At 59.7% G+C, this 21,396-nt stretch overlaps 1 protein-coding gene across 6 annotated transcripts in view; it reads left to right on the forward strand.

Moving 5' to 3' along the window:
- Window positions 1–21,396, forward strand: part of ATP13A2 (ATPase cation transporting 13A2) — a 28,767-nt gene that overhangs the window by 1,330 nt on the left and 6,041 nt on the right. Inside the window, exons 1-22 of one of the 6 annotated variants that reach the window (XM_058855144.1) lie at window positions 296–1,241; window positions 4,239–4,306; window positions 5,381–5,548; window positions 6,328–6,386; window positions 7,609–7,720; window positions 7,800–7,879; window positions 9,166–9,243; window positions 9,769–9,838; window positions 10,588–10,722; window positions 10,847–10,913; window positions 12,289–12,420; window positions 13,961–14,128; window positions 15,439–15,549; window positions 15,654–15,700; window positions 15,786–15,974; window positions 17,213–17,419; window positions 17,502–17,627; window positions 17,718–17,874; window positions 18,305–18,425; window positions 18,610–18,734; window positions 19,841–20,001; window positions 21,067–21,183. In XM_058855144.1, coding sequence (XP_058711127.1) covers window positions 437–1,241; window positions 4,239–4,306; window positions 5,381–5,548; window positions 6,328–6,386; window positions 7,609–7,720; window positions 7,800–7,879; window positions 9,166–9,243; window positions 9,769–9,838; window positions 10,588–10,722; window positions 10,847–10,913; window positions 12,289–12,420; window positions 13,961–14,128; window positions 15,439–15,549; window positions 15,654–15,700; window positions 15,786–15,974; window positions 17,213–17,419; window positions 17,502–17,627; window positions 17,718–17,874; window positions 18,305–18,425; window positions 18,610–18,734; window positions 19,841–20,001; window positions 21,067–21,183 — 3,303 coding nt within the window. In that variant the 5' untranslated portion in view covers window positions 296–436. Of the gene's footprint in view, window positions 1–295; window positions 1,242–4,238; window positions 4,307–5,380; window positions 5,549–6,327; window positions 6,387–7,608; window positions 7,721–7,799; window positions 7,880–9,165; window positions 9,244–9,768; window positions 9,839–10,587; window positions 10,723–10,846; window positions 10,914–12,288; window positions 12,421–13,960; window positions 14,129–15,438; window positions 15,550–15,653; window positions 15,701–15,785; window positions 15,975–17,212; window positions 17,420–17,501; window positions 17,628–17,717; window positions 17,875–18,304; window positions 18,426–18,609; window positions 18,735–19,840; window positions 20,002–21,066; window positions 21,184–21,396 lie in introns of those variants that run through there. The other 5 variants (XM_058855146.1, XM_058855142.1, XM_058855141.1 and 2 more) reach the window with 5 other exon arrangements.

Genomic DNA, 21,396 nt, shown 5'->3' on the forward strand with positions numbered 1-21,396 from the left:
AAACTCCAAACCCCAAATCCTCCAAATCCCAGACCCCAAACCCGCCAAACCCCAAACCCTCCATACCCCAAGCCCTCCAAACCCCAAATTCTCCAAACCCCAAATCCTCCAAACCCCAAGTCCCAGACCCCAAACCCTCCAAATCCCAAACCCCAAACCCTCCAAACTCCAAACCCTCCAAACCCCAAATCCTCCAAACTCCAAACCCCAAATTCCAAACTCCAAACGCTCCAAACTCCAAAACCTCCATACCCCAAACCCTCCATACCCCAAATCCTCCATACCCCAAACCCCAAATCTGAAACTGCAAACCCCAAACCCTCCAAATCCCAAACCTCCAAACCCCAAACCCCAAACCCCTCCATGTTCCCAGCCTGGTTCCTCTTCCCAAGGGCGGGATTATCCCTGATTTCCCTGGAGCTGCGGGAAATGTGGGATGGGGATTTGGAGCCGCCGCTCTCCCGCTCGCACCGCGCTGTTCCCGGGGCCGGGATGTTCCCGGGATTGGATTTGGGAATGTCAGAGCCAGGGAGAATCCACCAGAACCGCCCCAAATCAAACCTTGGGATTTGGGAAGGGCTCCGGGAGCAGAATCCGCCGGTTTTCCATGAAATCCTGGCATTCCCAGCAAAGTCCCGGCTGCGATCCGCAGGCTCTCCCCGCTGCCGGGATGTGCGGTGCCTGTCGGAGCATCCCGAGCAGCCTCTTCCCAAATTTCCTCCCGAGAGGAGCGGGCAGGGCCTGTCCCCGGAATTCCCGCTGGGATTTTGGGATCCATCACCGGAGCGGGATCTTGGCTCCCACAAACCGGGCCGGTGCATCCCGAGCCCCCGGCGGGATTCCAGCCTCTCCTGGCCCTTGTCCTGCCCCTAATCCCTGTGTTAGCGGCGGAGAGGGAAGCGGAGAGCTGCGTGCAGGGCTCCGGGGAAATTCCCGGGACCCGGAGGCGGAGAAGGGAAATCCAGGAGCCCCCGCGCGGTGTTTGCCCACAGGGAGCGGCCCCGGGGCCGCGACTGCGGCGGCTGCTCCGCTCCGGCTGCTGCCGGTCCCGGCCCGATCCCATCCCGATCCCATCCCGACCGATCCCACCCTTCCCGATCCCATCCCGACCGATCCCACCCTTCCCGATCCCATCCCGACCGATCCCACCCTTCCCGATCCCATCCCGAGCGATCCCACCCTTCCCGATCCCATCCGGACCGGGAGCGGCTCCGCGGGCGCTCCCGGCAGGATGAGGCCGGGTGAGTCTGTGCCGGGGCTTTTCCTCACCTGCCGAGCTTTGGGAACAGCCGGGATGGGAGAGGGAGGGGAGGAATCCCCCGGGAATGGAGCTGGGATCCCCGGAACGGGGCTGGGATCCCCGGGAGCTGAGCTGGGATCCCCGGGAATGGAGCTGGGATCCCCGGGACGGGGCTGGGATCCCCGGGAATGGAGCTGGGATCCCCGGGAGCTGAGCTGGGATCCCCGGGAATGGAGCTGGGATCCCCGGGACGGGGCTGGGATCCCCGGGAGCTGAGCTGGGATCCCCGGGATGGGGCTGGGATCCGCGGGAGCTGAGCTGGGATCCCGGGAATGGACCTGGGATCCCCGGGACGGGGCTGGGATCCCCGGGAACCGAGCTGGGATCCCCGAGAGCTGAGCTGGGATCCCCGGGACAGGGCTGGGACCCCCGGGACGGGGCTGGGACCCCCGGGATGGGGCTGGGATCCCCGGGAATGGGGCTGGGATCCCCGGGAGCTGAGCTGGGATCCCCGGGAGCTGAGCTGGGATCCCCGGGACAGGGCTGGGACCCCCGGGACGGGGCTGGGATCCCCGGGAATGGAGCTGGGATCCCGGGATGGGGCTGGGATCCCCGGGAATGGGGCTGGGATCCCGGGAGCTGAGCTGGGATCCCCGGGAATGGAGCTGGGATCCCCGGGAATGGAGCTGGGATCCCCGGGAGCTGAGCTGGGATCCCCGGGAATGGAGCTGGGATCCCCGGGAGCTGGGCTGGGATTTGTTGCTTTAGGATGAAGAAAAGCCGGGATGGTTCCGCTCGGGAGAGGGGCGGGCCGGGCTTCCCAATGCCCGGAGATCTCCGGGGAGGGATCTGGGCTGTTCTCAGCTTCTTTGGATGCTTTTCCCTCCTCCTGCAGATCCCGGGAAAAGCCCTTGTGCCAGAGATCCCCCCCACCCCTCCTGCCCTCGGGAAGGGCAGCGCTCCCGGTGTCCCTGCCCCTGGAATTCCTGCTTTTTGCAGGATCCGCGGCTGGCACCGGGCACAGCTGTCCCCTGCCCCTGGAATTCCTGCTTTTTGCAGGATCCGCGGCTGGCACCGGGCACAGCTGTCCCCTGCCCCTGGAATTCCTGCTTTTTGCAGGATCCGCGGCTGGCACCGGGCACAGCTGACCCCTCCCTGCCTTTTCTGGGCTCCTGGCACAGGTTTTGTTCCGCTGAACCGTCGCTCAGGCTCATCCCTCAATTCCTCCCCTCCAAATTTACCCCATGGAGGGATGGATCCCGCACCACCGGCGTCACCAAAACCAGGGAATGGTTTTAAGGAATGGCTTTCATTCCCTGCAGAGGAGCTTTGGGGTCAGACGGGAGCAGCAGGAATGCAGCCAGGGCGGTTTTTCCAGTGTAAATCCTTGAGCCGGTCTCCGTGCCCTCCTGGAAACCCGGCCCAGGCAGGAAATATCCCGGTGTTCCAGCAGTGGGAACAGCTCCCGGCTCCCGGCTTGTGCCACGTGTTGCCTCCCCACTGCTGCTCTGAGATCCCGGCTTTGGGAATATCGTCACCCCTGATCCATCCTGGATTTAGGGAATGGGCAGGTTCAGTGATCCCTGATCCATCCTGGATTTAGGGAATGGGCAGGTTCAGTCATCCCTGATCCATCCTGGATTTAGGGAATGGGCAGGTTCAGTGATCCCTGATCCATCCTGGATTTAGGGAATGAGGAGGTTCGGTCACCCCTGATCCATCCTGGATTTAGGGAATGAGCAGGTTCAGTCACCCCTGATCCATCCTGGATTTAGGGAATGAGCAGGTTCAGTCACCCCTGATCCATCCTGGATTTAGGGAATGGGCAGGTTCAGTGATCCCTGATCCATCCTGGATTTAGGGAATGGGCAGGTTCAGTCACCCCTGATCCATCCTGGATTTAGGGAATGGGCAGGTTCAGTGATCCCTGATCCATCCTGGATTTAGGGAATGGGCAGGTTCAGTCATCCCTGATCCATCCTGGATTTAGGGAATGGGCAGGTTCAGTGATCCCTGATCCATCCTGGATTTAGGGAATGAGGAGGTTCGGTCACCCCTGATCCATCCTGGATTTAGGGAATGAGCAGGTTCAGTCACCCCTGATCCATCCTGGATTTAGGGAATGAGCAGGTTCAGTCACCCCTGATCCATCCTGGATTTAGGGAATGGGCAGGTTCAGTGATCCCTGATCCATCCTGGATTTAGGGAATGGGCAGGTTCAGTCACCCCTGATCCATCCTGGATTTAGGGAATGGGCAGGTTCAGTGATCCCTGATCCATCCTGGATTTAGGGAATGAGCAGGTTCAGTGATCCCTGATCCATCCTGGATTTAGGGAATGAGCAGGTTCAGTGATCCCTGATCCATCCTGGATTTAGGGAATGAGCAGGTTCAGTCACTCCTGATCCATCCTGGATTTAGGGAATGAGCAGGTTCAGTGATCCCTGATCCATCCTGGATTTAGGGAATGAGCAGGTTCAGTCACCCCTGATCCATCCTGGATTTAGGGAATGGGCAGGTTTGGCTTCAGGCACGGAGGGTGATGGTTCAGATCCCACTCGGGGGATCCCGGGATGATCCCGGGGGTGATTCCCGATCCCAGTTTCCAAGGCTGTGCGTTGGGGTGCGGCAGAACCCGCTGGGAATTGGGAGCATGGTTAAAACCGGGAAATGCCAATTTTTTGGCGGCCAGGAGCAAGCCCAGGGAGCAAACAAGGAGCAAAGGAGTTGGAAAAGCGGCAGGGAGAGCTGGCCCCGGCCCAGCCCCGCTCCCTTCCCGTGCCCGAGGAGCTGCTGGGATAACGCCAGGAACCCCGGGGCAGCTCCGGGCTCGTCCCCGTGACCGTCACGTTCCCGGGAGGGTGACGGGGCAGCGATCCGGGCTGGACGGGCCGGGAGCCACCGGCTCCTCCTGGCACTGCCCGGGGATGCCAGCCCGGCCCCGGGGATCAGCGCTCCTCCTCCTCCTCACCCTCTCCGTGCTTTTTGTGGATTTGCAGAGCGGCTGCTGGGGGCCCGGCGCCCCGGCTACGGGACGCTGCAGCCGGACACGGAGCCGGCCCGCATGGTAGGTCCGGCCGGGGATCTTCCAGAGCGAATCCCGGTGATTCCCGACCCCTCCGGGTGATTCCCGACCCCTCCGGGTGATTCCCGACCCCTCCGGGTGATTCCCGACCCCTCCGAGTGATTCCCGACCCCTCCGAGTGATTCCCGACCCCTCCGAGTGATTCCCGACCCCTCCGGGTGATTCCCGACCCCTCCGGGTGATTCCCGACCCCTCCGGGTGATTCCCGACCCCTTCGGGTGATTCCCGACCCCTCCGGGTGATTCCCGACCCCTCCGGGTGATTCCCGACCCCTCTGGGTCCTGCTTTTCCAGAGCCTTGGGATCCCTGCCTGGGTCACGCCGGGGTTTGGGGGGTTTGGGGTTTAATGGCTGGAAATCAGCTGGAGTGGATTTCTGGGCTGGGGAGGGGGTGCGGGGGATTCCTGGGGATTCCTGGGGGATTCCTGGGGATTCCTGGGGGTTCATTCCCGGTGATTCCTGGGGATTCCTGGGGATTCCCGGTCATTCCTGGTGATTGATTCCTGGTCATTCTCGGTGATTCCCAGTCATTCCCGGTGATTCCCGCTGATTCCTGGTGATTCCCAGTGATTCCTGGGGATTCCTGGTGATTCCCACTGATTCCCAGTCATTCCTGGTGATTCACGATGATTCCCAGTGATTCCTGGGGATTCCCGGTGATTTTTGAGGATTCCTGAGGATTCCTGGGGATTCCCAGTGATTCCCAGTGATTCCCAGTGATTCCCAGTGATTCATTCCCAGTGATTCCCAATGATTCCCGGTGATGGATTCCCGGTGATTCCTGGTGATGATTCCCGGTGATTCCCGGTGATTCCCAGTGATGATTCCCGGTGACTCCCGGTGATTCCCAGTGATGATTCCCGGTGATGATTCCCGGTGACTCCCAGTGATTCCCGGTGATGATTCCCGGTGATTCCCAGTGATTCCCAGTGATTCACGGTGATTCCCAGTGATGATTCCCGGTGATTCCCGGTGGTTCCCGGTGATGCATTCCCAGTGATTCCCAGTGATGATTCCCAGTGGTTCCCAGTGACTCCCGGTGGTTCCCTGTCCCCAGGAGGTGACGGGTTACCAGCGCCGGCCGTGGCGGGTGCTGCTGTGCCACGCGGGCTCGGTGCTGAGCGCGGGGCTGCTGCTGCTGCTGTTCCACTGGAAGCCCAGCCTGGAGGTGCAGGCCAAGGGCGAGCCCTGCGCGCTGGCCCAGGCGGACTGGCTCATCATCAGGGTGAGTCCCGTGGGCAGCGTTCCCAGCCCGGCTCCCTGGGATCTGGGATCGCATTCCAGGGTGGATTCTGTGGGTTGGGAGTTGGGTTCTGCAGAGCCGGGGTTGGGCTCTGTGGATTTGGGGTTGGGTTTTGTGGATCTGGGGTTGGATTCTGGTCATCCATGGTTGGGCTCTGTGGATTTGGGGTTGGATTCTGTGGATCTGGGGTTGGATTCTGGTCATCCATGGTTGGGCTCTGTGGATTTGGGGTTGGGCTTTGTGGATCCGGGGTTGGGCTCTGTGGATCTGGGGTTGGATTCTGTGGATCTGGGATTGGGCTCTGTGGATTTGGGGTTGGGCTCTGTGGATTTGGGGTTGGGCTCTGTGGATTTTGTGTTGGGCTCTGTGGATTTGGGGTTGGATTCTGTGGATTTGGGGCTGGATTCTGGGCATCCAGCGTTGGGCTCTGGCCCGGGCTCCAAACAGAATCCTGGGAATGTTCCCTCTCCTTGTCCTCCTGCCTGTGTCTGGCATCTCCTTTCCTCAAGCATAATTCCAGGAATTTATTATCATTATTACTGTTCTAATTCCTAGAATTCTCCCATCCCAGGAACCATTATTATTCCCAAAATAACTCCACATTTCCCCCTTCCATCCCAGCGTGGAATTTCTCTTCATTGTCCCCAAAGCTCAGCCACCATCTGGGATGGGTGGCCAGGGCTTTCCCGGGGTTCTGGAAGGAGCTGGGAAGGGGCTGGGTGCTCCTGGTTTTCCCCTGCCAGCCCTTCCCTGTGTTTCAGGACCGTTTTGGGCAGTGCTTCACCACCAAGGTGCTGACGGAGCCGCTGGGCGAGGCCAGGTGAGCTGGGCTCTGTCCCTGGGGATCCGGGAGCTGCTCCTGGCTCTGGGGAGGGAACATGGCCTGGGGCTGAGCCTGGCTTTACCCTGGTTTTGGGGGAACATGGCCTGGGGCTGAGCCTGGCTTTACCCTGGCTCTGAGGGATCATGGCCTGGGGCTGAGCCTGGCTTTACCCTGGCTCTGAGGGATCATGGCCTGGGGCTGAGCCTGGCTTTACCCTGGTTTTGGGGGAACATGGCCTGGGGCTGAGCCTGGCTTTACCCTGGCTCTGAGGGAACATGGCCTGGGGCTGAGCCTGGCTTTACCCTGGCTCTGGGGGAACATGGCCTGGGGCTGAGCCTGGCTTTGCCCTGGCTCTGAGGGAACATGGCCTGGAGCTGGGCCTGGCTTTGCCCTGGCTCTGAGGGATCATGGCCTGGGGCTGAGCCTGGCTTTACCCTGGCTCTGAGGGAACATGGCCTGGGGCTGAGCCCGGCTTTACCCTGGTTTTGGGGGAACATGGCAGGCCAGGTTTGAGCCTGGCTTTACCCTGGCTCTGAGGGATCATGGCCTGGGGCTGAGCCCAGCTTTACCCTGGCTCTGGGGGAACATGGCCTGGGGCTGAGCCTGGCTTTACCCTGGTTTTGGGGGAACATGGCAGGCCAGGTTTGAGCCTGGCTTTGCCCTGGCTCTGAGGGAACATGACAGGATTTAGCTCTGGCTCTGAGGGATCATGGCAGGCCAGGTTTGAGCCTGGCTTTACCCTGGCTCTGAGGGATCACGGCAGGCCAGGCACTGAGCTCTGGCTCTGAGGGATCACGGCAGGATTTAGCTCTGGTTCTGAGGGATCACGGCAGGCCTGGAGCTGAGCCCAGCTTTACCCTGGCTCTGAGGGATCACGGCAGGCCAGGTTTGAGCCTGGCTCTGAGGGATCATGGCAGGCCAGGTTTGAGCTCTGGCTCTGAGGGAACATGGCAGGATTGAGCTCTGGCTCTGAGGGATCACGGCAGGCCAGGCACTGAGCTCTGGCTCTGAGGGATCACGGCAGGCCAGGTTTGAGCCCAGCTTTACCCTGGTTCTGAGGGATCATGGCAGGCCAGGTTTGAGCCTGGCTTTACCCTGGCTCTGAGGGATCACGGCAGGCCAGGTTTGAGCTCTGGCTCTGAGGGATCACGGCAGGATTTAGCTCTGGTTCTGAGGGATCACGGCAGGCCGGGCACTGAGTCCCGTTCTCCCGGAGCAGCCTGGAGCAGCACCCCGGGGCGCAGCAGCAGGAGCGCAGGAGCAGCGTGGCCGTCGGGGTGCCGGATGAGGAGGAGAGCCGCGACACCGTCCGGCTCCATGACAAGGACGAGGTGGCAGCCGGGACCTTCCCGACCTCCAGCCCCTCTGTCTGTCCCCACACATCCCCCTCACAGCGCCTTTTCCCGGCAGAAGAACGTCCTGAGGTATTACCTGTTCCAGGGAATGCGCTACGTGTGGCTGGAGCGGCGGCAGGCCTTCTGCAGGGTCAGGTATTCCGGGATCCCCGCATTCCCAGATCCCTCAGATCCCTCCTGGATCCCTCCTGGATCCCTGCATCCCTCCTGGATCCCTGCATTCCCAGATCCCTCAGATCCCTCCATTCCCACATCCCTCCTGGATCCCTCCATTCCCAGATCCCTCAGATCCCTCCTGGATCCCTCCTGGATCCCGGCATTCCCAGATCCCTCAGATCCCTCCTGGATCCCTCCATTCCCAGATCCCTCAGATCCCTCCTGGATCCCTCCTGGATCCCAGCATCCCCAGATCCCTCAGATCCCTCCATTCCCAGATCCCTCAGATCCCTCCTGGATCCCTGCATCCCCAGATCCCTCCTGGATCCCGGCATTCCCACATCCCTCCTGGATCCCTCCATTCCCAGATCCCTCAGATCCCTCCTGGATCCCTCCTGGATCCCTGCATTCCCACATCCCTCCTGGATCCCTCCTGGATCCCTCCATTCCCAGATCCCTCAGATCCCTCCTGGATCCCGGCATTCCCACATCCCTCCTGGATCCCTCCATTCCCAGATCCCTCCTGGATCCCGGCATTCCCAGATCCCTCCTGGATCCTCCTGCCCCCTTGATGCTTTGTGAGGCTCCCTGGAAACAGAGGCCAGGTGAAATTAAGGGAATAAAAAGCAAAACTGGTTTTTATTTATTTTCTGAAGGGCCTCAGGTGCGTTTTGGGCAGACAAAGCCCCCCAGGGGCTGCACCCAAAATATTCCACGGCTCACTTTGGCTTCTCACACTTGTGTAAGTTTTGTCCATTGGCACATTGGGGGTTAATCCTGCAATTCCAGCTGCAGGTAATGAAGTCATTTAGCCCAAGTTTGCTGTCCCCAAGTCCCTTTTGTTTCCATTTCTGGGGCTCTGAGGCAGTGAGGTGTCCTCCACTGCCAGCCCTGGAGAGGAATTTTGTCTGCCCAAAGCGGGAGCGGAGTTCAGAGCTCTAAAGAACTCCAGGATTACAAATCCATGAAAAAACCAGAAAATCCAAAAATCCTGAGGCATCACCCTCAGCTCTCACAGGCCTTTGGAGCCATCCCTGGTGCCTGGGGGCACTCCCGGGCACGGGGAACCGGCCGGGGCGGTTTGGCAGAGCCGAACTGTGCCCCTTTTGTTGCCTTTCCTTGGCAGCCGTGGGCTGTGGAGAGGCCAAGGAACAGGGCACTCTCCCTTTCCAAAGCGGGGGTTTGTCCCAAGGACTCGGCCCTGCTGTTTGTTCCGCCGCTCCCGCTGCCTGGGACTCGCTTTCCCTGTTTTTCCTCTGCTGCAGCGTCCTGGACGAGGGCTGGACGTGTGCGGAGCTGCACCTGTGCCAGGCCGGGCTGGAGCAGCAGGAGCACAGCGCCAGGTGGGGGCTGGCAGCTTCCTGGGGCTTTTCCAGGGAGCAGGAAATCCTGGAGCCTCGGTTTTCCGTGTGCTCAGAGCCCAGACTGCCCGGTGGGATGGAATTCCTGGGGCTGGCTTCTCCAGCATAACCCAGCTCAGCTCAGGAGGAGGGGCCCTTGGGCTGGAAATTCAGCTTTTCCCAAGGATGAAACTGCTTCCCTCTTTTCCCAGGGATAAAACTCCTTCCCTTTCCTTTTCCATGGATAAAACTCCTTCCCTCTCTTTTCCCATGGATAAAACTTCTTCTCTCTCTTTTCCCAAGGATCAAATTCCTCCCCCAAGGTTAGAACTCCTTCCCTCTCCTCCCCCAAGGATAAAATTCCTTTCCCAAGGTTAAAACTCCTTCCCTCTCCTCCCCCAAGGATCAAATTCTTTTCCCAAGGTTAAAACTCCTTCCCCAAGGATAAAATTCCTTTCCCAAGGTTAAAACTCCTTCCCTGTCCTTCCCCAAGGATCCAACTCCCTCCCTGTCCTTCCCCCCCTGCAGGAGGAAGATCTATGGCCCCAACCTCATCGAGGTGCCCGTCAAGTCCTATGCCAGGCTCCTGGTGGAGGAGGTGGGTTCCGGGTGGATTCCCAAGTGGATTTTCCCAGGACGGATCCCTCCCCTGCTCCCTGTCCCCCTCCCGGCCCTTGGGAAGGCAGGAGAGGATTTTGGGAGGAGGTGGAGCCGTGGAAGTTGGGCTGGGACAGGATCCATAGGGACATCCATGGGGATGGAAGGTTTGGGGGATGGCAGCCCCAGGGAAGGGAGCCTGGAGGGCTCACGATGGGCTGGGGGAAGCTTTTCCTCCTCCAAGGAGCCTGGAGAAATCCCTCCCAGCTGGAAATGCCATACTGGGCTGGAGGAGGTTCTCCCACCCCCAGGAGCCTGGAAATCCCATGATGGGATGGAGGAAGCTCTCCCCAGTCCCAGGAACCTGGAAATCCCATACTGGGATGGAGGAAGCTCTCCCCAGTCCCAGGAACCTGGAGCTCTCATACTGGGATGGAGGAAGCTCTCCTCATTTCCAGGGAACCTGGAGCTCTCATATTGGGATGGAGGAAGCTCTCCCCAGTCCCAGGAACCTGGAGCTCTCCTACTGGGATGGAGGAAGCTCTCCCCAGTCCCAGGAGCCTGGAAATCCCATACTGGGATGGAGGAAGCTCTCCCCAGTCCCAGGAGCCTGGGATTTTCTCCTGCTGGATTTTCTCCCACCCCAGGGCACCTGGAGCTCTCCTGCTGGGCTGGGGGATGCTCTCCACCCCAAGGAGCTGTGCCAGGAGCTCTCCCCTCTCCTGAAGCTCGTTTTGCTCCTTGCTGCAGGTGCTGAATCCCTTCTACCTGTTCCAAGTGCTCAGCATGGTGCTGTGGGTGTGCGACGCCTATTACTACTACGCCGCCTGCATCTTCCTCATCTCCACCTTCTCGCTGGGGCTGTCCCTCTACGAGACCCGCAAGGTGGGTGGGACAGCCCCGTCCCAGCTCCCCAGCCCTCCAGACTGTTTTTAGGGATGGTTTCCCAGGTTTTGGGGGGGTTTTTTTTTGGGGGGTGGGTTTTGATTGTTCCCTCTCTCCCTCCCAGCAAAGCACCACGCTGCGGGACATGGCCAAGATGTCCGTGGGGGTCCGGGTGCGGCGGCCTGGTGGAGGTGAGAGGGGGGATTTGTGGGATGGGTGTTGGGATGGGCGTTGGGATTTGTGGGATGGGTGTTGGGATGGGTGTTGGGTGTTGGGATGGGTGTTGGGATGGGTGTTGGGTGTTGGGATTTGTGGGATGGGTGTTGTTGGGATGGCTGTTGGGATGGGTGTTGGGATTTATGGGATGGGTGTTGGGATGGCTGTTGGGATTTGTGGGATGGGTGTTGGGATGGGTGTTGGGATGGGTGTTGGGATGGGCGTTGGGATGGGTGTTGGGATGGGTGTTGGGATTTATGGGATGGGTGTTGGGATTTATGGGATGGGTGTTGGGATTTATGGGATGGGTGTTGGGATGGGTGTTGGGTGTTGGGATGGCTGTTGGGATGGCTGTTGGGATTTATGGGATGGGTGTTGGGATTTATGGGATGGGTGTTGGGATTTGTGGGATGGGTGTTGGGATGGGTGTTGGGATTTGTGGGATGGGTGTTGGGATGGGTGTTGGGATTTGTGGGATGGGTGTTGGGATTTGTGGGATGGGTGTTGGGATGGGTGTTGGGATTTATGGGATGGGTGTTGGGATGGGTGTTGGGATGGGTGTTGGGATTTGTGGGATGGGTGTTGGGATGGATGTTGGGATGGGTGTTGGGATGGAGTGTCCTTTGGGATCTGGGTTCCGCACCAAAATAACATTGGGAGAGGTGGGAATGGGGAACAGGTTGGGACGTGTGGGAATAAAGTTATTATACATGGGAATAACGTTATTAAACATGGGAATAACATTATTATACATGGGAATAACGTTGTAAGACACCAGAATAACATTGGGATACGTGGGAGTAATGCTGGGATACATGGGAATAACATTGGGATACATGGGAATAATGAATCATATCATATGTGGGAATAATTATATGATATATGGGAATAACATTGGGATACATGGGAATAACATTGGGATATGTGGGAATAATGATATGATATATGGGACTAATGCTATAAAGCAGGAATGATGTTGGGATACATGGGAATAATCTTATGAGACACTGGAATAATTTTGGGGTCCAATTAGTAAAAGATGCTCCTGCCCAAAGGAGGTGCATATGAGACCACATTCCAGAGCCAATATGGATTGAATTTAATGGGAGATTTCAGGGAAAGAGAAAGAGAGAGACGTTGATCAGGAGGATAATCCCCACCATGAATCCCTGCCCTGTCCCACCAGCCCTTTTCCTCCTGCTCTTCCCAGCTCTGGGAATCCCTGGGGTTCCTCCAGAGGTTCCGTTTATTCACGCTGCCCAAATCCTGGCTCTCCACAGGCGTTTGTGCCGCTCTCACCGCTCGGGATGGCACCTTGCTGCCTTCCTCAGAGGGGTTGTTCTTTTCCAGAGGAGCTGGTGGTCAGCTCAGCGGAGCTGGTGCCCGGGGACTGCATCCGGCTGCCCGCGGCCGGAGCGCTGCTGCCCTGCGACGCCGCGCTGCTGACCGGAGAGTGCATGGTCAACGAGAGCCTGCTGACCGGTGAGTGCATGGTCAGTGAGAGCTGCTGACCGGTGAGAGCTGCTGACCGGAGAGTGCATGGTCAGTGAGAGCTGCTGACCGGAGAGTGCATGGTCAACGAGAGCCTGCTGACCGGTGAGTGAATGGTCAACGAGAGCCTGCTGACCGGTGAGTGAATGGTCAGTGAGAGCTGCTGACCGGTGAGTGCATGGTCAGTGAGAGCTGCTGACCGGTGAGTGCATGGTCAGTGAGAGCTGCTGACCAGTGAGAGCTGCTGACCGGTGAGTGAATGGTCAGTGAGTGCTGCTGACCAGTGAGTGAATGGTCAGTGAGAGCTGCTGACCAGTGAGTGAATGGTCAGAGAGAGCTGCTGACCAGTGAGTGAATGGTCAGAGAGAGCTGCTGACCAGTGAGTGAATGGTCAATGAGAGCTGCTGACCGGTGAGTGAATGGTCAGTGAGAGCTGCTGACCGGTGAGTGAATGGTCAGAGAGAGCTGCTGACCAGTGAGAGCTGCTGACCGGTGAGTGAATGGTCAGAGAGAGCTGCTGACCAGTGAGTGCATGGTCAACGGGAGCTGCTGACCAGTGAGTGAATGGTCAACGAGAGCTGCTGACCGGTGAGTGAATGGTCAGAGAGAGCTGCTGACCAGTGAGAGCTGCTGACCAGTGAGTGAATGGTCAGAGAGAGCTGCTGACCAGTGAGTGCTGCTGACCAGTGAGTGAATGGTCAGTGAGTGCTGCTGACCAGTGAGTGCATGGTCAGTGAGAGCTGCTGACCAGTGAGAGCTGCTGACCGGTGAGTGAATGGTCAGTGAGAGCTGCTGACCAGTGAGTGCATGGTCAGTGAGTGCTGCTGACCAGTGAGTGCTGCTGACCAGTGAGTGAATGGTCAGTGAGTGCTACTGACCAGTGAGTGAATGGTCAGTGAGTGCTGCTGACCAGTGAGTGAATGGTCAGTGAGAGCTGCTGACCAGTGACCCCATCCCAACACATCAGTGCCTCAGAGTGGCTGCCTGGCAGAGAGGGGACAAGGCTAAAGGAATAACTGTATTTATTTTAGTATTCAATATGGTATTTACGGGTATTTTTATTTTAGTATTTAATTTGGTATTTATGGGTATTTTTATTTTTATTTTAGTATTTAATTGGGTGTTGATGGGTATTTATTAAAGGCCTCCCACAGATCCCCCTGGGGCACTCAGGAGCCTCCCAGGCTCCCCCCAAGGTGGACGATGCTCACGGGTTTTTTACACAATTATAAATTTACTCCATTATCGGGGGTCAATCCCCCAATTACAGCTGCAGGTAATGAATTTATTAAAGTTTTAATAACTCATTTTGTTGATCCTTTGCGGGGCCTGTGGCTGTCAGGTGCCCTTGGGTTTGTTTTGTCTGAACAAAACGGGCGAGCAGCAGCTGACAGGCAGTGGGGTTCGGAGCTGGGCACTGAGCAGGGTCTGGAGACACAAAACTGAATCCCAAATCATCCCATTCCCACGGGATTCAGACAGAGTTGCCTTTCCCCCCGCCCTGGGGTGACACTCCGGAATGTTCCGGCAGGGGAGAGCGTGCCGGTGATGAAGACGCCGCTGCCGGCGGGCGGGCAGGCGGCGGGCGCCGCGTACGGCCCCGAGGAGCACCGGCGGCACACGCTGTTCTGCGGCACACAGCTCATCCAGGCCAAGGCCTACGTGGGCGGGGAGGTGCTGGCCGTGGTCACCCGCACAGGTGGGGCAAAATTCCGGCAAAATCCCGGCACAAATCCTGGCACAAATCCCGGCACAATCCCAGCACAATCCTGGCACAAATCCCAGTACAATCCCAGCACAAATCCCAGTACAATCCCAGCACAATCCCAGCACAAATCCCAGCACAATCCCAGCACAATCCCGGCACAAATCCCAGCACAATCCCGGCACAAATCCCGGCACAATCCCGGCACAATCCCGGCACAAATCCCGGCACAATCCCGGCACAATCCCGGCACAAATCCCGGCACAAATCCTGGCACAAATCCCAGCACAATTCCCGGCACAATCCCGGCACAATCCCGGCACAAATCCTGGCACAATCCTGGCACAAATCCTGGCACAATCCCAGCACAATCCTGGCACAAATCCCAGTACAATCCCAGCACAAATCCCAGCACAATCCCGGCACAATCCCAGCACAATCCTGGCACAAATCCCAGTACAATCCCAGCACAAATCCCAGTACAATCCCAGCACAATCCCAGCACAAATCCCAGCACAATCCCAGCACAATCCCAGCACAAATCCCAGCACAATCCCAGCACAAATCCCAGGGTCAATCCCGGCACAAATCCCAGCACAAGTCCCGGCACAATCCCGGCACAATCCCGGCACAATCCCGGCACAATCCCGGCACAATCCCAGCACAATCCCGGCACAATCCCGGCACAATCCCAGCACAATCCCAGCACAAATCCCAGCACAATCCCAGCACAAATCCTGGCACAATCCCAGCACAAATCCCAGGGTCAATCCCGGCACAAATCCCAGCACAATCCCGGCACAATCCCGGCACAATCCCGGCACAATCCCGGCACAATCCCAGCACAATCCCGGCACAAATCCCAGCACAATCCCGGCACAATCCCGGCACAATCCCGGCACAATCCCAGCACAATCCCGGCACAAATCCCAGCACAATCCCGGCACAATCCCGGCACAATCCCAGCACAATCCCAGCACAATCCCGGCACAATCCTGGCACAATCCCGGCACAATCCCGGCACAATCCCAGCACAATCCCGGCACAATCCCGGCACAATCCCGGCACAATCCCAGCACAATCCCGGCACAATCCCGGCACAATCCTGGCACAATCCCAGCACAATCCTGGCACAATCCCAGCACAATCCCGGCACAATCCTGGCACAATCTCGGCACAATCCCGGCACAATCCTGGCACGATCCCGGCACAAATCCCAGGGTGAATCCCAGGGTCAATCCCGGGGTCAATCCCGGGGTCAGTCCGTGCCCTCGGAGGCGGTGACATCCTTGCCTGTCCCGCAGGGTTCTGCACGGCCAAGGGGGACCTCATCAGCTCCATCCTCTACCCCAAGCCCGTGAGCTTCAAGTTCTACAAGGACGCTGTGAAGTTCGTGCTGTTCCTCGCCGTCCTGGGTAGGTCTGGGCTCGGAGGCGCGTCCTGGAGCAGCCAAATTCCTTGGAATGGGATTAGGGCCGAGCTGTTGTCCCGTGACCGAGCCCGTTCTCCCCCGGCACAGCTCTCATCGGCACCTTGTACAGCATCCTCATCCTGGTTAGGAACCAGGTAGGGCTGGCAGAGCCAGGGAACCCTCAGGGATCCAGTGGAGGAAGGCTGCCCACCCCTCTTCCTCCTCCTCTTCCCTCCCCAGGTCCCCGTGGGACAGATCATCATCCGCGCCCTGGACCTGGTGACCGTCATCGTTCCCCCGGCGCTGCCGGCTGCCATGACCGTGGGCACCATCTACGCTCAGAACCGGCTGAAAAAGCAGGGGATCTTCTGCATCAGCCCTCCCCGCATCAACCTGTGCGGGAAACTGCGCCTGGTGTGCTTCGACAAGGTGAGCCGGGCACACCGGGTGGGAAACTGTGCCTGGTGTGCTTGGACAAGGTGAGCCAGGTCCCCAGGGTGGGAAACTGTGCCTGGTGTGCTTGGACAAGGTGAGCTGGGTCCCCCAGGTGGGAAACTGTGCCTGGTGTGCTTGGACAAGGTGAGCTGGGTCCCCCAGGTGGGAAACTGTGCCTGGTGTGCTTGGACAAGGTGAGCTGGGTCCCCAGGGTGGGAAACTGTGCCTGGTGTGCTTGGACAAGGTGAGCCAGGTCCCCAGGGTGGGAAACTGCGCCTGGTGTGCTTGGACAAGGTGAGCTGGGTCCCCAGGGTGGGAAACTGCGCCTGGTGTGCTTGGACAAGGTGAGCCGGGTGGGAAACTGTGCCTGGTGTGTTTGAACAAGGTGAGCCGGGTGGGAAACTGTGCCTGGTGTGCTTGGACGGGGTGAGCCGGGTCCCCAGGGTGGGAAACTGTGCCTGGTGTGCTTGGACAAGGTGAGCTGGGTCCCCAAGGTGGGAAACTGTGCCTGGTGTGCTTCAACAAGGTGAGCCGGGTGGGAAACTGTGCCTGGTGTGCTTGGACAAGGTGAGCTGGGTCCCCAGGGTGGGAAACTGCCTGGTGTGCTTTGACAAGGTGAGCCAGGTCCCCAGGGTGGGAAACTGCGCCTGGTGTGCTTCGACAAGGTGAGCCAGGTCCCTTGGGTGGGAAACTGTGCCTGGTGTGCTTGGACAGGGTGAGCTGGGTCCCCAGGGTGGGAAACTGTGCCTGGTGTGCTTGGACAAGGTGAGCCGGGTGGGAAACTGTGCCTGGTGTGCTTGGACAAGGTGAGCCGGGTCCCCAAGGTGGGAAACTGCGCCTGGTGTGCTTGGACAAGGTGAGCTGGGCACACCGGGTGGGAAACTGTGCCTGGTGTGCTTGGACAAGGTGAGCTGGGTCCCCAGGGTGGGAAACTGTGCCTGGTGTGCTTGGACAAGGTGAGCTGGGCACACCGGGTGGGAAACTGTGCCTGGTGTGCTTGGACAAGGTGAGCTGGGTCCCCAAGGTGGGAAACTGTGCCTGGTGTGCTTGGACAAGGTGAGCCAGGTCCCCAGGGTGGGAAACTGTGCCTGGTGTGCTTCGACAAGGTGAGCCAGGTCCCCAGGGTGGGAAACTGTGCCTGGTGTGCTTGGACAGGGTGAGCCAGGCACACCGGGCGGGCAGCGCCGGCTGCGGGGGCACCGGGACCCACGGCACCACGGCTGTGCCCGCAGACGGGGACGCTGACCCAGGAGGGGCTGGATGTGTGGGGAGTGGTGCCCCTGGAGAGGCAGAGGTTCCTGCCCATGGTGCCCGAGCCGCGCTGCCTGCCCGCCGGAGCGCTGCTCTACGCGCTGGCCAGCTGCCACGCCGTGTCGCCGCTGCGGGGACAGCTCGTCGGGGACCCCGTGGACGTCAAAATGCTGGAATCCACCGGCTGGGTGAGGCGGGAGCTGGGTGGGGAGGTGTCGGGGGTGCCGGCTGGATGAGCTCGGCAGGGGTTTTTGCCCTCTCTGTTTTCAGCGGCTGGAGGTGATGGAGGAGGAGGAGGAGGAGGAGGAAGGGGAGCTGGCGCCGTTCCAGCGCTTCGGGATGAAGGTCTTGGCCGTGGTGAAACCCCCACCAGAGGAGGAGCAGCCTCAGGACAGGGTAAGGCCACGAAGCATCTCCCCCCAGTCCTGCATCCCAGAGGAATTCCCGGCTCCGGGAGGGATCCCTGAGCCCTCCTGCTCTCCGCAGAGGCACCAGGCCCCCCTGGGGATCCTGCGGCGTTTCCCCTTCTCCTCCTCCCTGCAGAGGATGAGCGTCCTGGTCAAGCTGCCCGGGGAGGCCTCGGCCCACGCCTACACCAAGGGCGCCCCGGAGATGGTGGCCAGTCTGTGCAGGAAGGAAACTGGTTTGTACTGGGAGGTGGGCTCACCCCCAGCCCCGCAGCCCTGCTGCTCATCCCACATGGAATTATCCTCGGGAATGCCGTGGGGCAGCTCCAAAAGGCTTTTGGGGCGGCTCCAGCCACAGGAGGGAAAGGAAACGGGAGCCAGAAGATGGGGAGTGGGGTTGGGGGCTTCTCCCAGCCCAGTTTGGGGTTTCCAGGCTCCTTGGGGTGGGAAGAACTTCCCCCAGCCCAGTTTGGGGTTTCCAGGCTCTTTGGGGTGGGAAGAACTTCCCCCAGCCCAATTTGGGGTTTCCAGGCTCTTTGGGGTGGGAAGAGCTTCCCCCAGCCCATCCTGGGCTCTCCAGGCTCGCTGAGGAGCGGCTGCTGGTGAAACCCAAACCCCAGAGCTCCGTGTCCCCTCTCCAGAGCCGTTCTGGCCTCACTTTTCCAGTGCCCCCGGATTTCTCCCAGATGCTCCGGCGCTACACCACCGACGGGTTCCGGGTCCTGGCGCTGGCCTGCAAAGCCCTGAGCTCGGTGGCCACCTTTGAGGAGGCCCTGCAGCTCCCCAGGTCGGTGCCAACGCTTCCTCTCTCCGCCTTCTCTCTCGCTCCCAGCGCTTCCTGCAGGGAATTCCACCCTGATCCAGAGGGGAGGGAATCCCTGGCTGGTTCCTTGATGGATTTTAGCTCTCCACACCCCTCGATCCTCCCTGCTGGTGCTGGAGGCGATGGAAGGCTCCTTGTCTCCCACCAGGGACTCGGTGGAGAGCGGCCTGAACTTCCTGGGCTTCCTGGTGATGAGGAACGTCCTGAAGCCGGAGTCGGCGCCGGTGATCCAGCTGCTGCGGAGCGCCAACATCCGTCCTGTCATGGTGACAGGTGACCCTGGGGGGACAGCACACGGACAGCGCCGGGCGCTGGGTGACGGGAAAGGGCTTTCCCACCGGGAATCCCACCGGGAATCCCACCGGGAATCCCACCAGGAATCCCAGCGGGAATCCCATCAGGAATCCCAGTGGGAATCCCATCAGGAATCCCACTGGGAATCCCATCAGGAATCCTACCAGTAATCCCATCAGGAATCCCATCAGGAATCCCAGCGGGAATCCCACCGGGAATCCCACCAGGAATCCCACCGGGAATCCCACCAGGAATCCCAGCGGGAATCCCATCAGGAATCCCAGCGGGAATCCCAGCGGGAATCCCACCAGGAATCCCAGCGGGAATCCCACTGGGAATCCCCTCAGGAATCCCACCAGGAATCCCATCAGGAATCCCACCAGGAATCCCATCAGGAATCCCAGCGGGAATCCCACCAGGAATTCCACCAGGAGCCCCACCCTGGAAATCCCACCGGGAATCCCACCAGGAATCCCATCAGGAATCCCAGCGGGAATCCCATCAGGAATCCTATCAGGAATCCCACCGGGAATCCCACCCTGGGAATCCCACCCTGGGAATCCCATCAGGAATCCCACTGGGAATCCCACTGGGAATCTCACCAGGAATCCCACCCTGGGAACCCCACTGGGAACCCCACCAGGAATCCCACTGGGAATCCCACCCTGGGAACCCCACCCAGAATCCCACCAGGAATCCCACCAGGAATCCACGTCTGAAGCAGCTGTGGGAGCACCACGAGGATTCCTGGATCCTGTGCATCCATCCCTGCCCCTGGATGCCGGATCCGCTGCTGGGCTCAGGGCGTGGCAGACCTCATTGTTCTGCTGTCCATCCCCTAAATATTGCTGTGGTGAAATCCCAAATTCTGTGGCTCATGGGTGGGTGCAGAGTCACCTCCAGCTCTTTTCCAGAACAGGAATCCACATTCCCTTGGGGCAGGGCGGGCAGGAGCTTTTGGAGAAGAGGGAATCGAAGCTCCCGCGGTGGTGGCCGGGAGAGGGGAGGTGGCACCTTGGAGCTGCTCCTCTCATCCTGGGAATGCCAAAATCTCCTTCCTGAAGCCCCCCTCGTGTCCCTGGCAGGGGACAACATGCTGACAGCCATGAACGTGGCGCGGGGGTGCCGCATGCTGGAGCCCAGGGAGCGCGTGGTCTTCGTCACCGCCTCGCCGCCCGGCCACGACAAACCCGCCAGCCTCAAGTTCGTCCTGGCTGAGCATTCCCAGGGCGAGGAGCAGCCCGAGGTGAGAGCCCAGAGCACCTGTTGGGAGCCCAGACTGGGTTTTTGTGGGATCACGGAGTTCCAGCGTCGTTGGTGTTGGTGGGATCTTAAGGCTCACCCCATTCCATGGGCATCTCCCATTATCCCAGCTGCTCCCAGCCCCATCCAGCCTGGCCTTGGGCACTTCCAGGGATCCAGGGGCAGCCACAGCTGCTCTGGGCACCTGTGCCAGAGCCTCCCCACCCTCACAGCCAGGAATTCCTTCCCATTTTCTATGAAATGGAGTCCCTCAAATCCAGCTTTCTCCGCAGCCCTGGGAATCCCGGGATCCCGGAATGGGTTGGGTTGGAAGGGACCTGAAAGCTCATCCCATTCCATGGGCAGGGACACCTTCCACTATCCCAGAGTGCTCCAGCCTGGCCCTGAGCCCTCCCAGGGGTGGGAAGGGGTTTTTCCAGCCTGGTTATTTTTATATTTTATTATCCTTGGAGGCAGTTACGGCTGTGATCCCGCTCCTCATAAATCCATCCTCCGGGAGCGGCTCCAGCCTTCCCCTGGGAGCGCCTCGGGGCAGCCCCAAACATCCCCTCGTGGATGCTGCTCTGGGACCCCAAACAGCTCCATTGGGAGCGGGGATTTTGGGGAGCCCCAGCCTGCTGGAGCTGGATTGGGGCTGAGCTCTGGAGCTGTTTCCCAGCAGGATCTGCAGCAGTGGGATGGGGATTCTGGGGATCCATTCCCGCTGGGGCTGAGCTCTGGAGCTGTTTCCCAGCAGGGTCTGCAGCAGTGGGATGGGGATTTTGGGGATCCATTCCCGCTGTTCCAGCTCATGGGGCTGAGCTCTGGAGCTGTTTCCCAGCAGGGTGTGCAGCAGCAGTGGGATGGGGATTTTGGGGATCCATTCCCGCTGGGGCTGAGCTCTGGAGCTGTTTCCCAGCAGGATCTGCAGCAGTGGGATGGGGATTTTGGGGATCCATTCCCACTGGGGCTGAGCTCTGGAGCTGTTTCCCAGCAGGATCTGCAGCAGTGGGATGGGGATTTTGGGGATCCATTCCCACTGGGGCTGAGCTCTGGAGCTGTTTCCCAGCAGGATCTGCAGCAGCAGCAGGACAGCTCCTCCCTCCCAGCCCGGCACTGCCACTTGGCCCTCAACGGGAAATCCTTCCAGGTGGTGTGCGAGCACTTCGCCGAGCTCCTGCCCAGGGTGAGGAGGGAACCTTCCAGGGATCCAGGGTTCAGCAGGGATCCCAGGGTTCAGCAGGGATCCCAGGGTTCAGCAGGGATCCCAGGATTCAGCAGGGATCCCAGGGTTCATCAGGGATCCCCCTGTATGGGCTGGGGACCCTTCCACCCATTTGGAATCTCCGGGGTTTCACCTCACAGCTCCAAACCAGAGCTCCCTGCAGGGCTTTCTTGG

This window comes from Poecile atricapillus, chromosome 22, assembly GCF_030490865.1.
Source record: "Poecile atricapillus isolate bPoeAtr1 chromosome 22, bPoeAtr1.hap1, whole genome shotgun sequence".
In the NCBI taxonomy this organism is placed as follows: Eukaryota; Metazoa; Chordata; class Aves; order Passeriformes; family Paridae; genus Poecile; species Poecile atricapillus.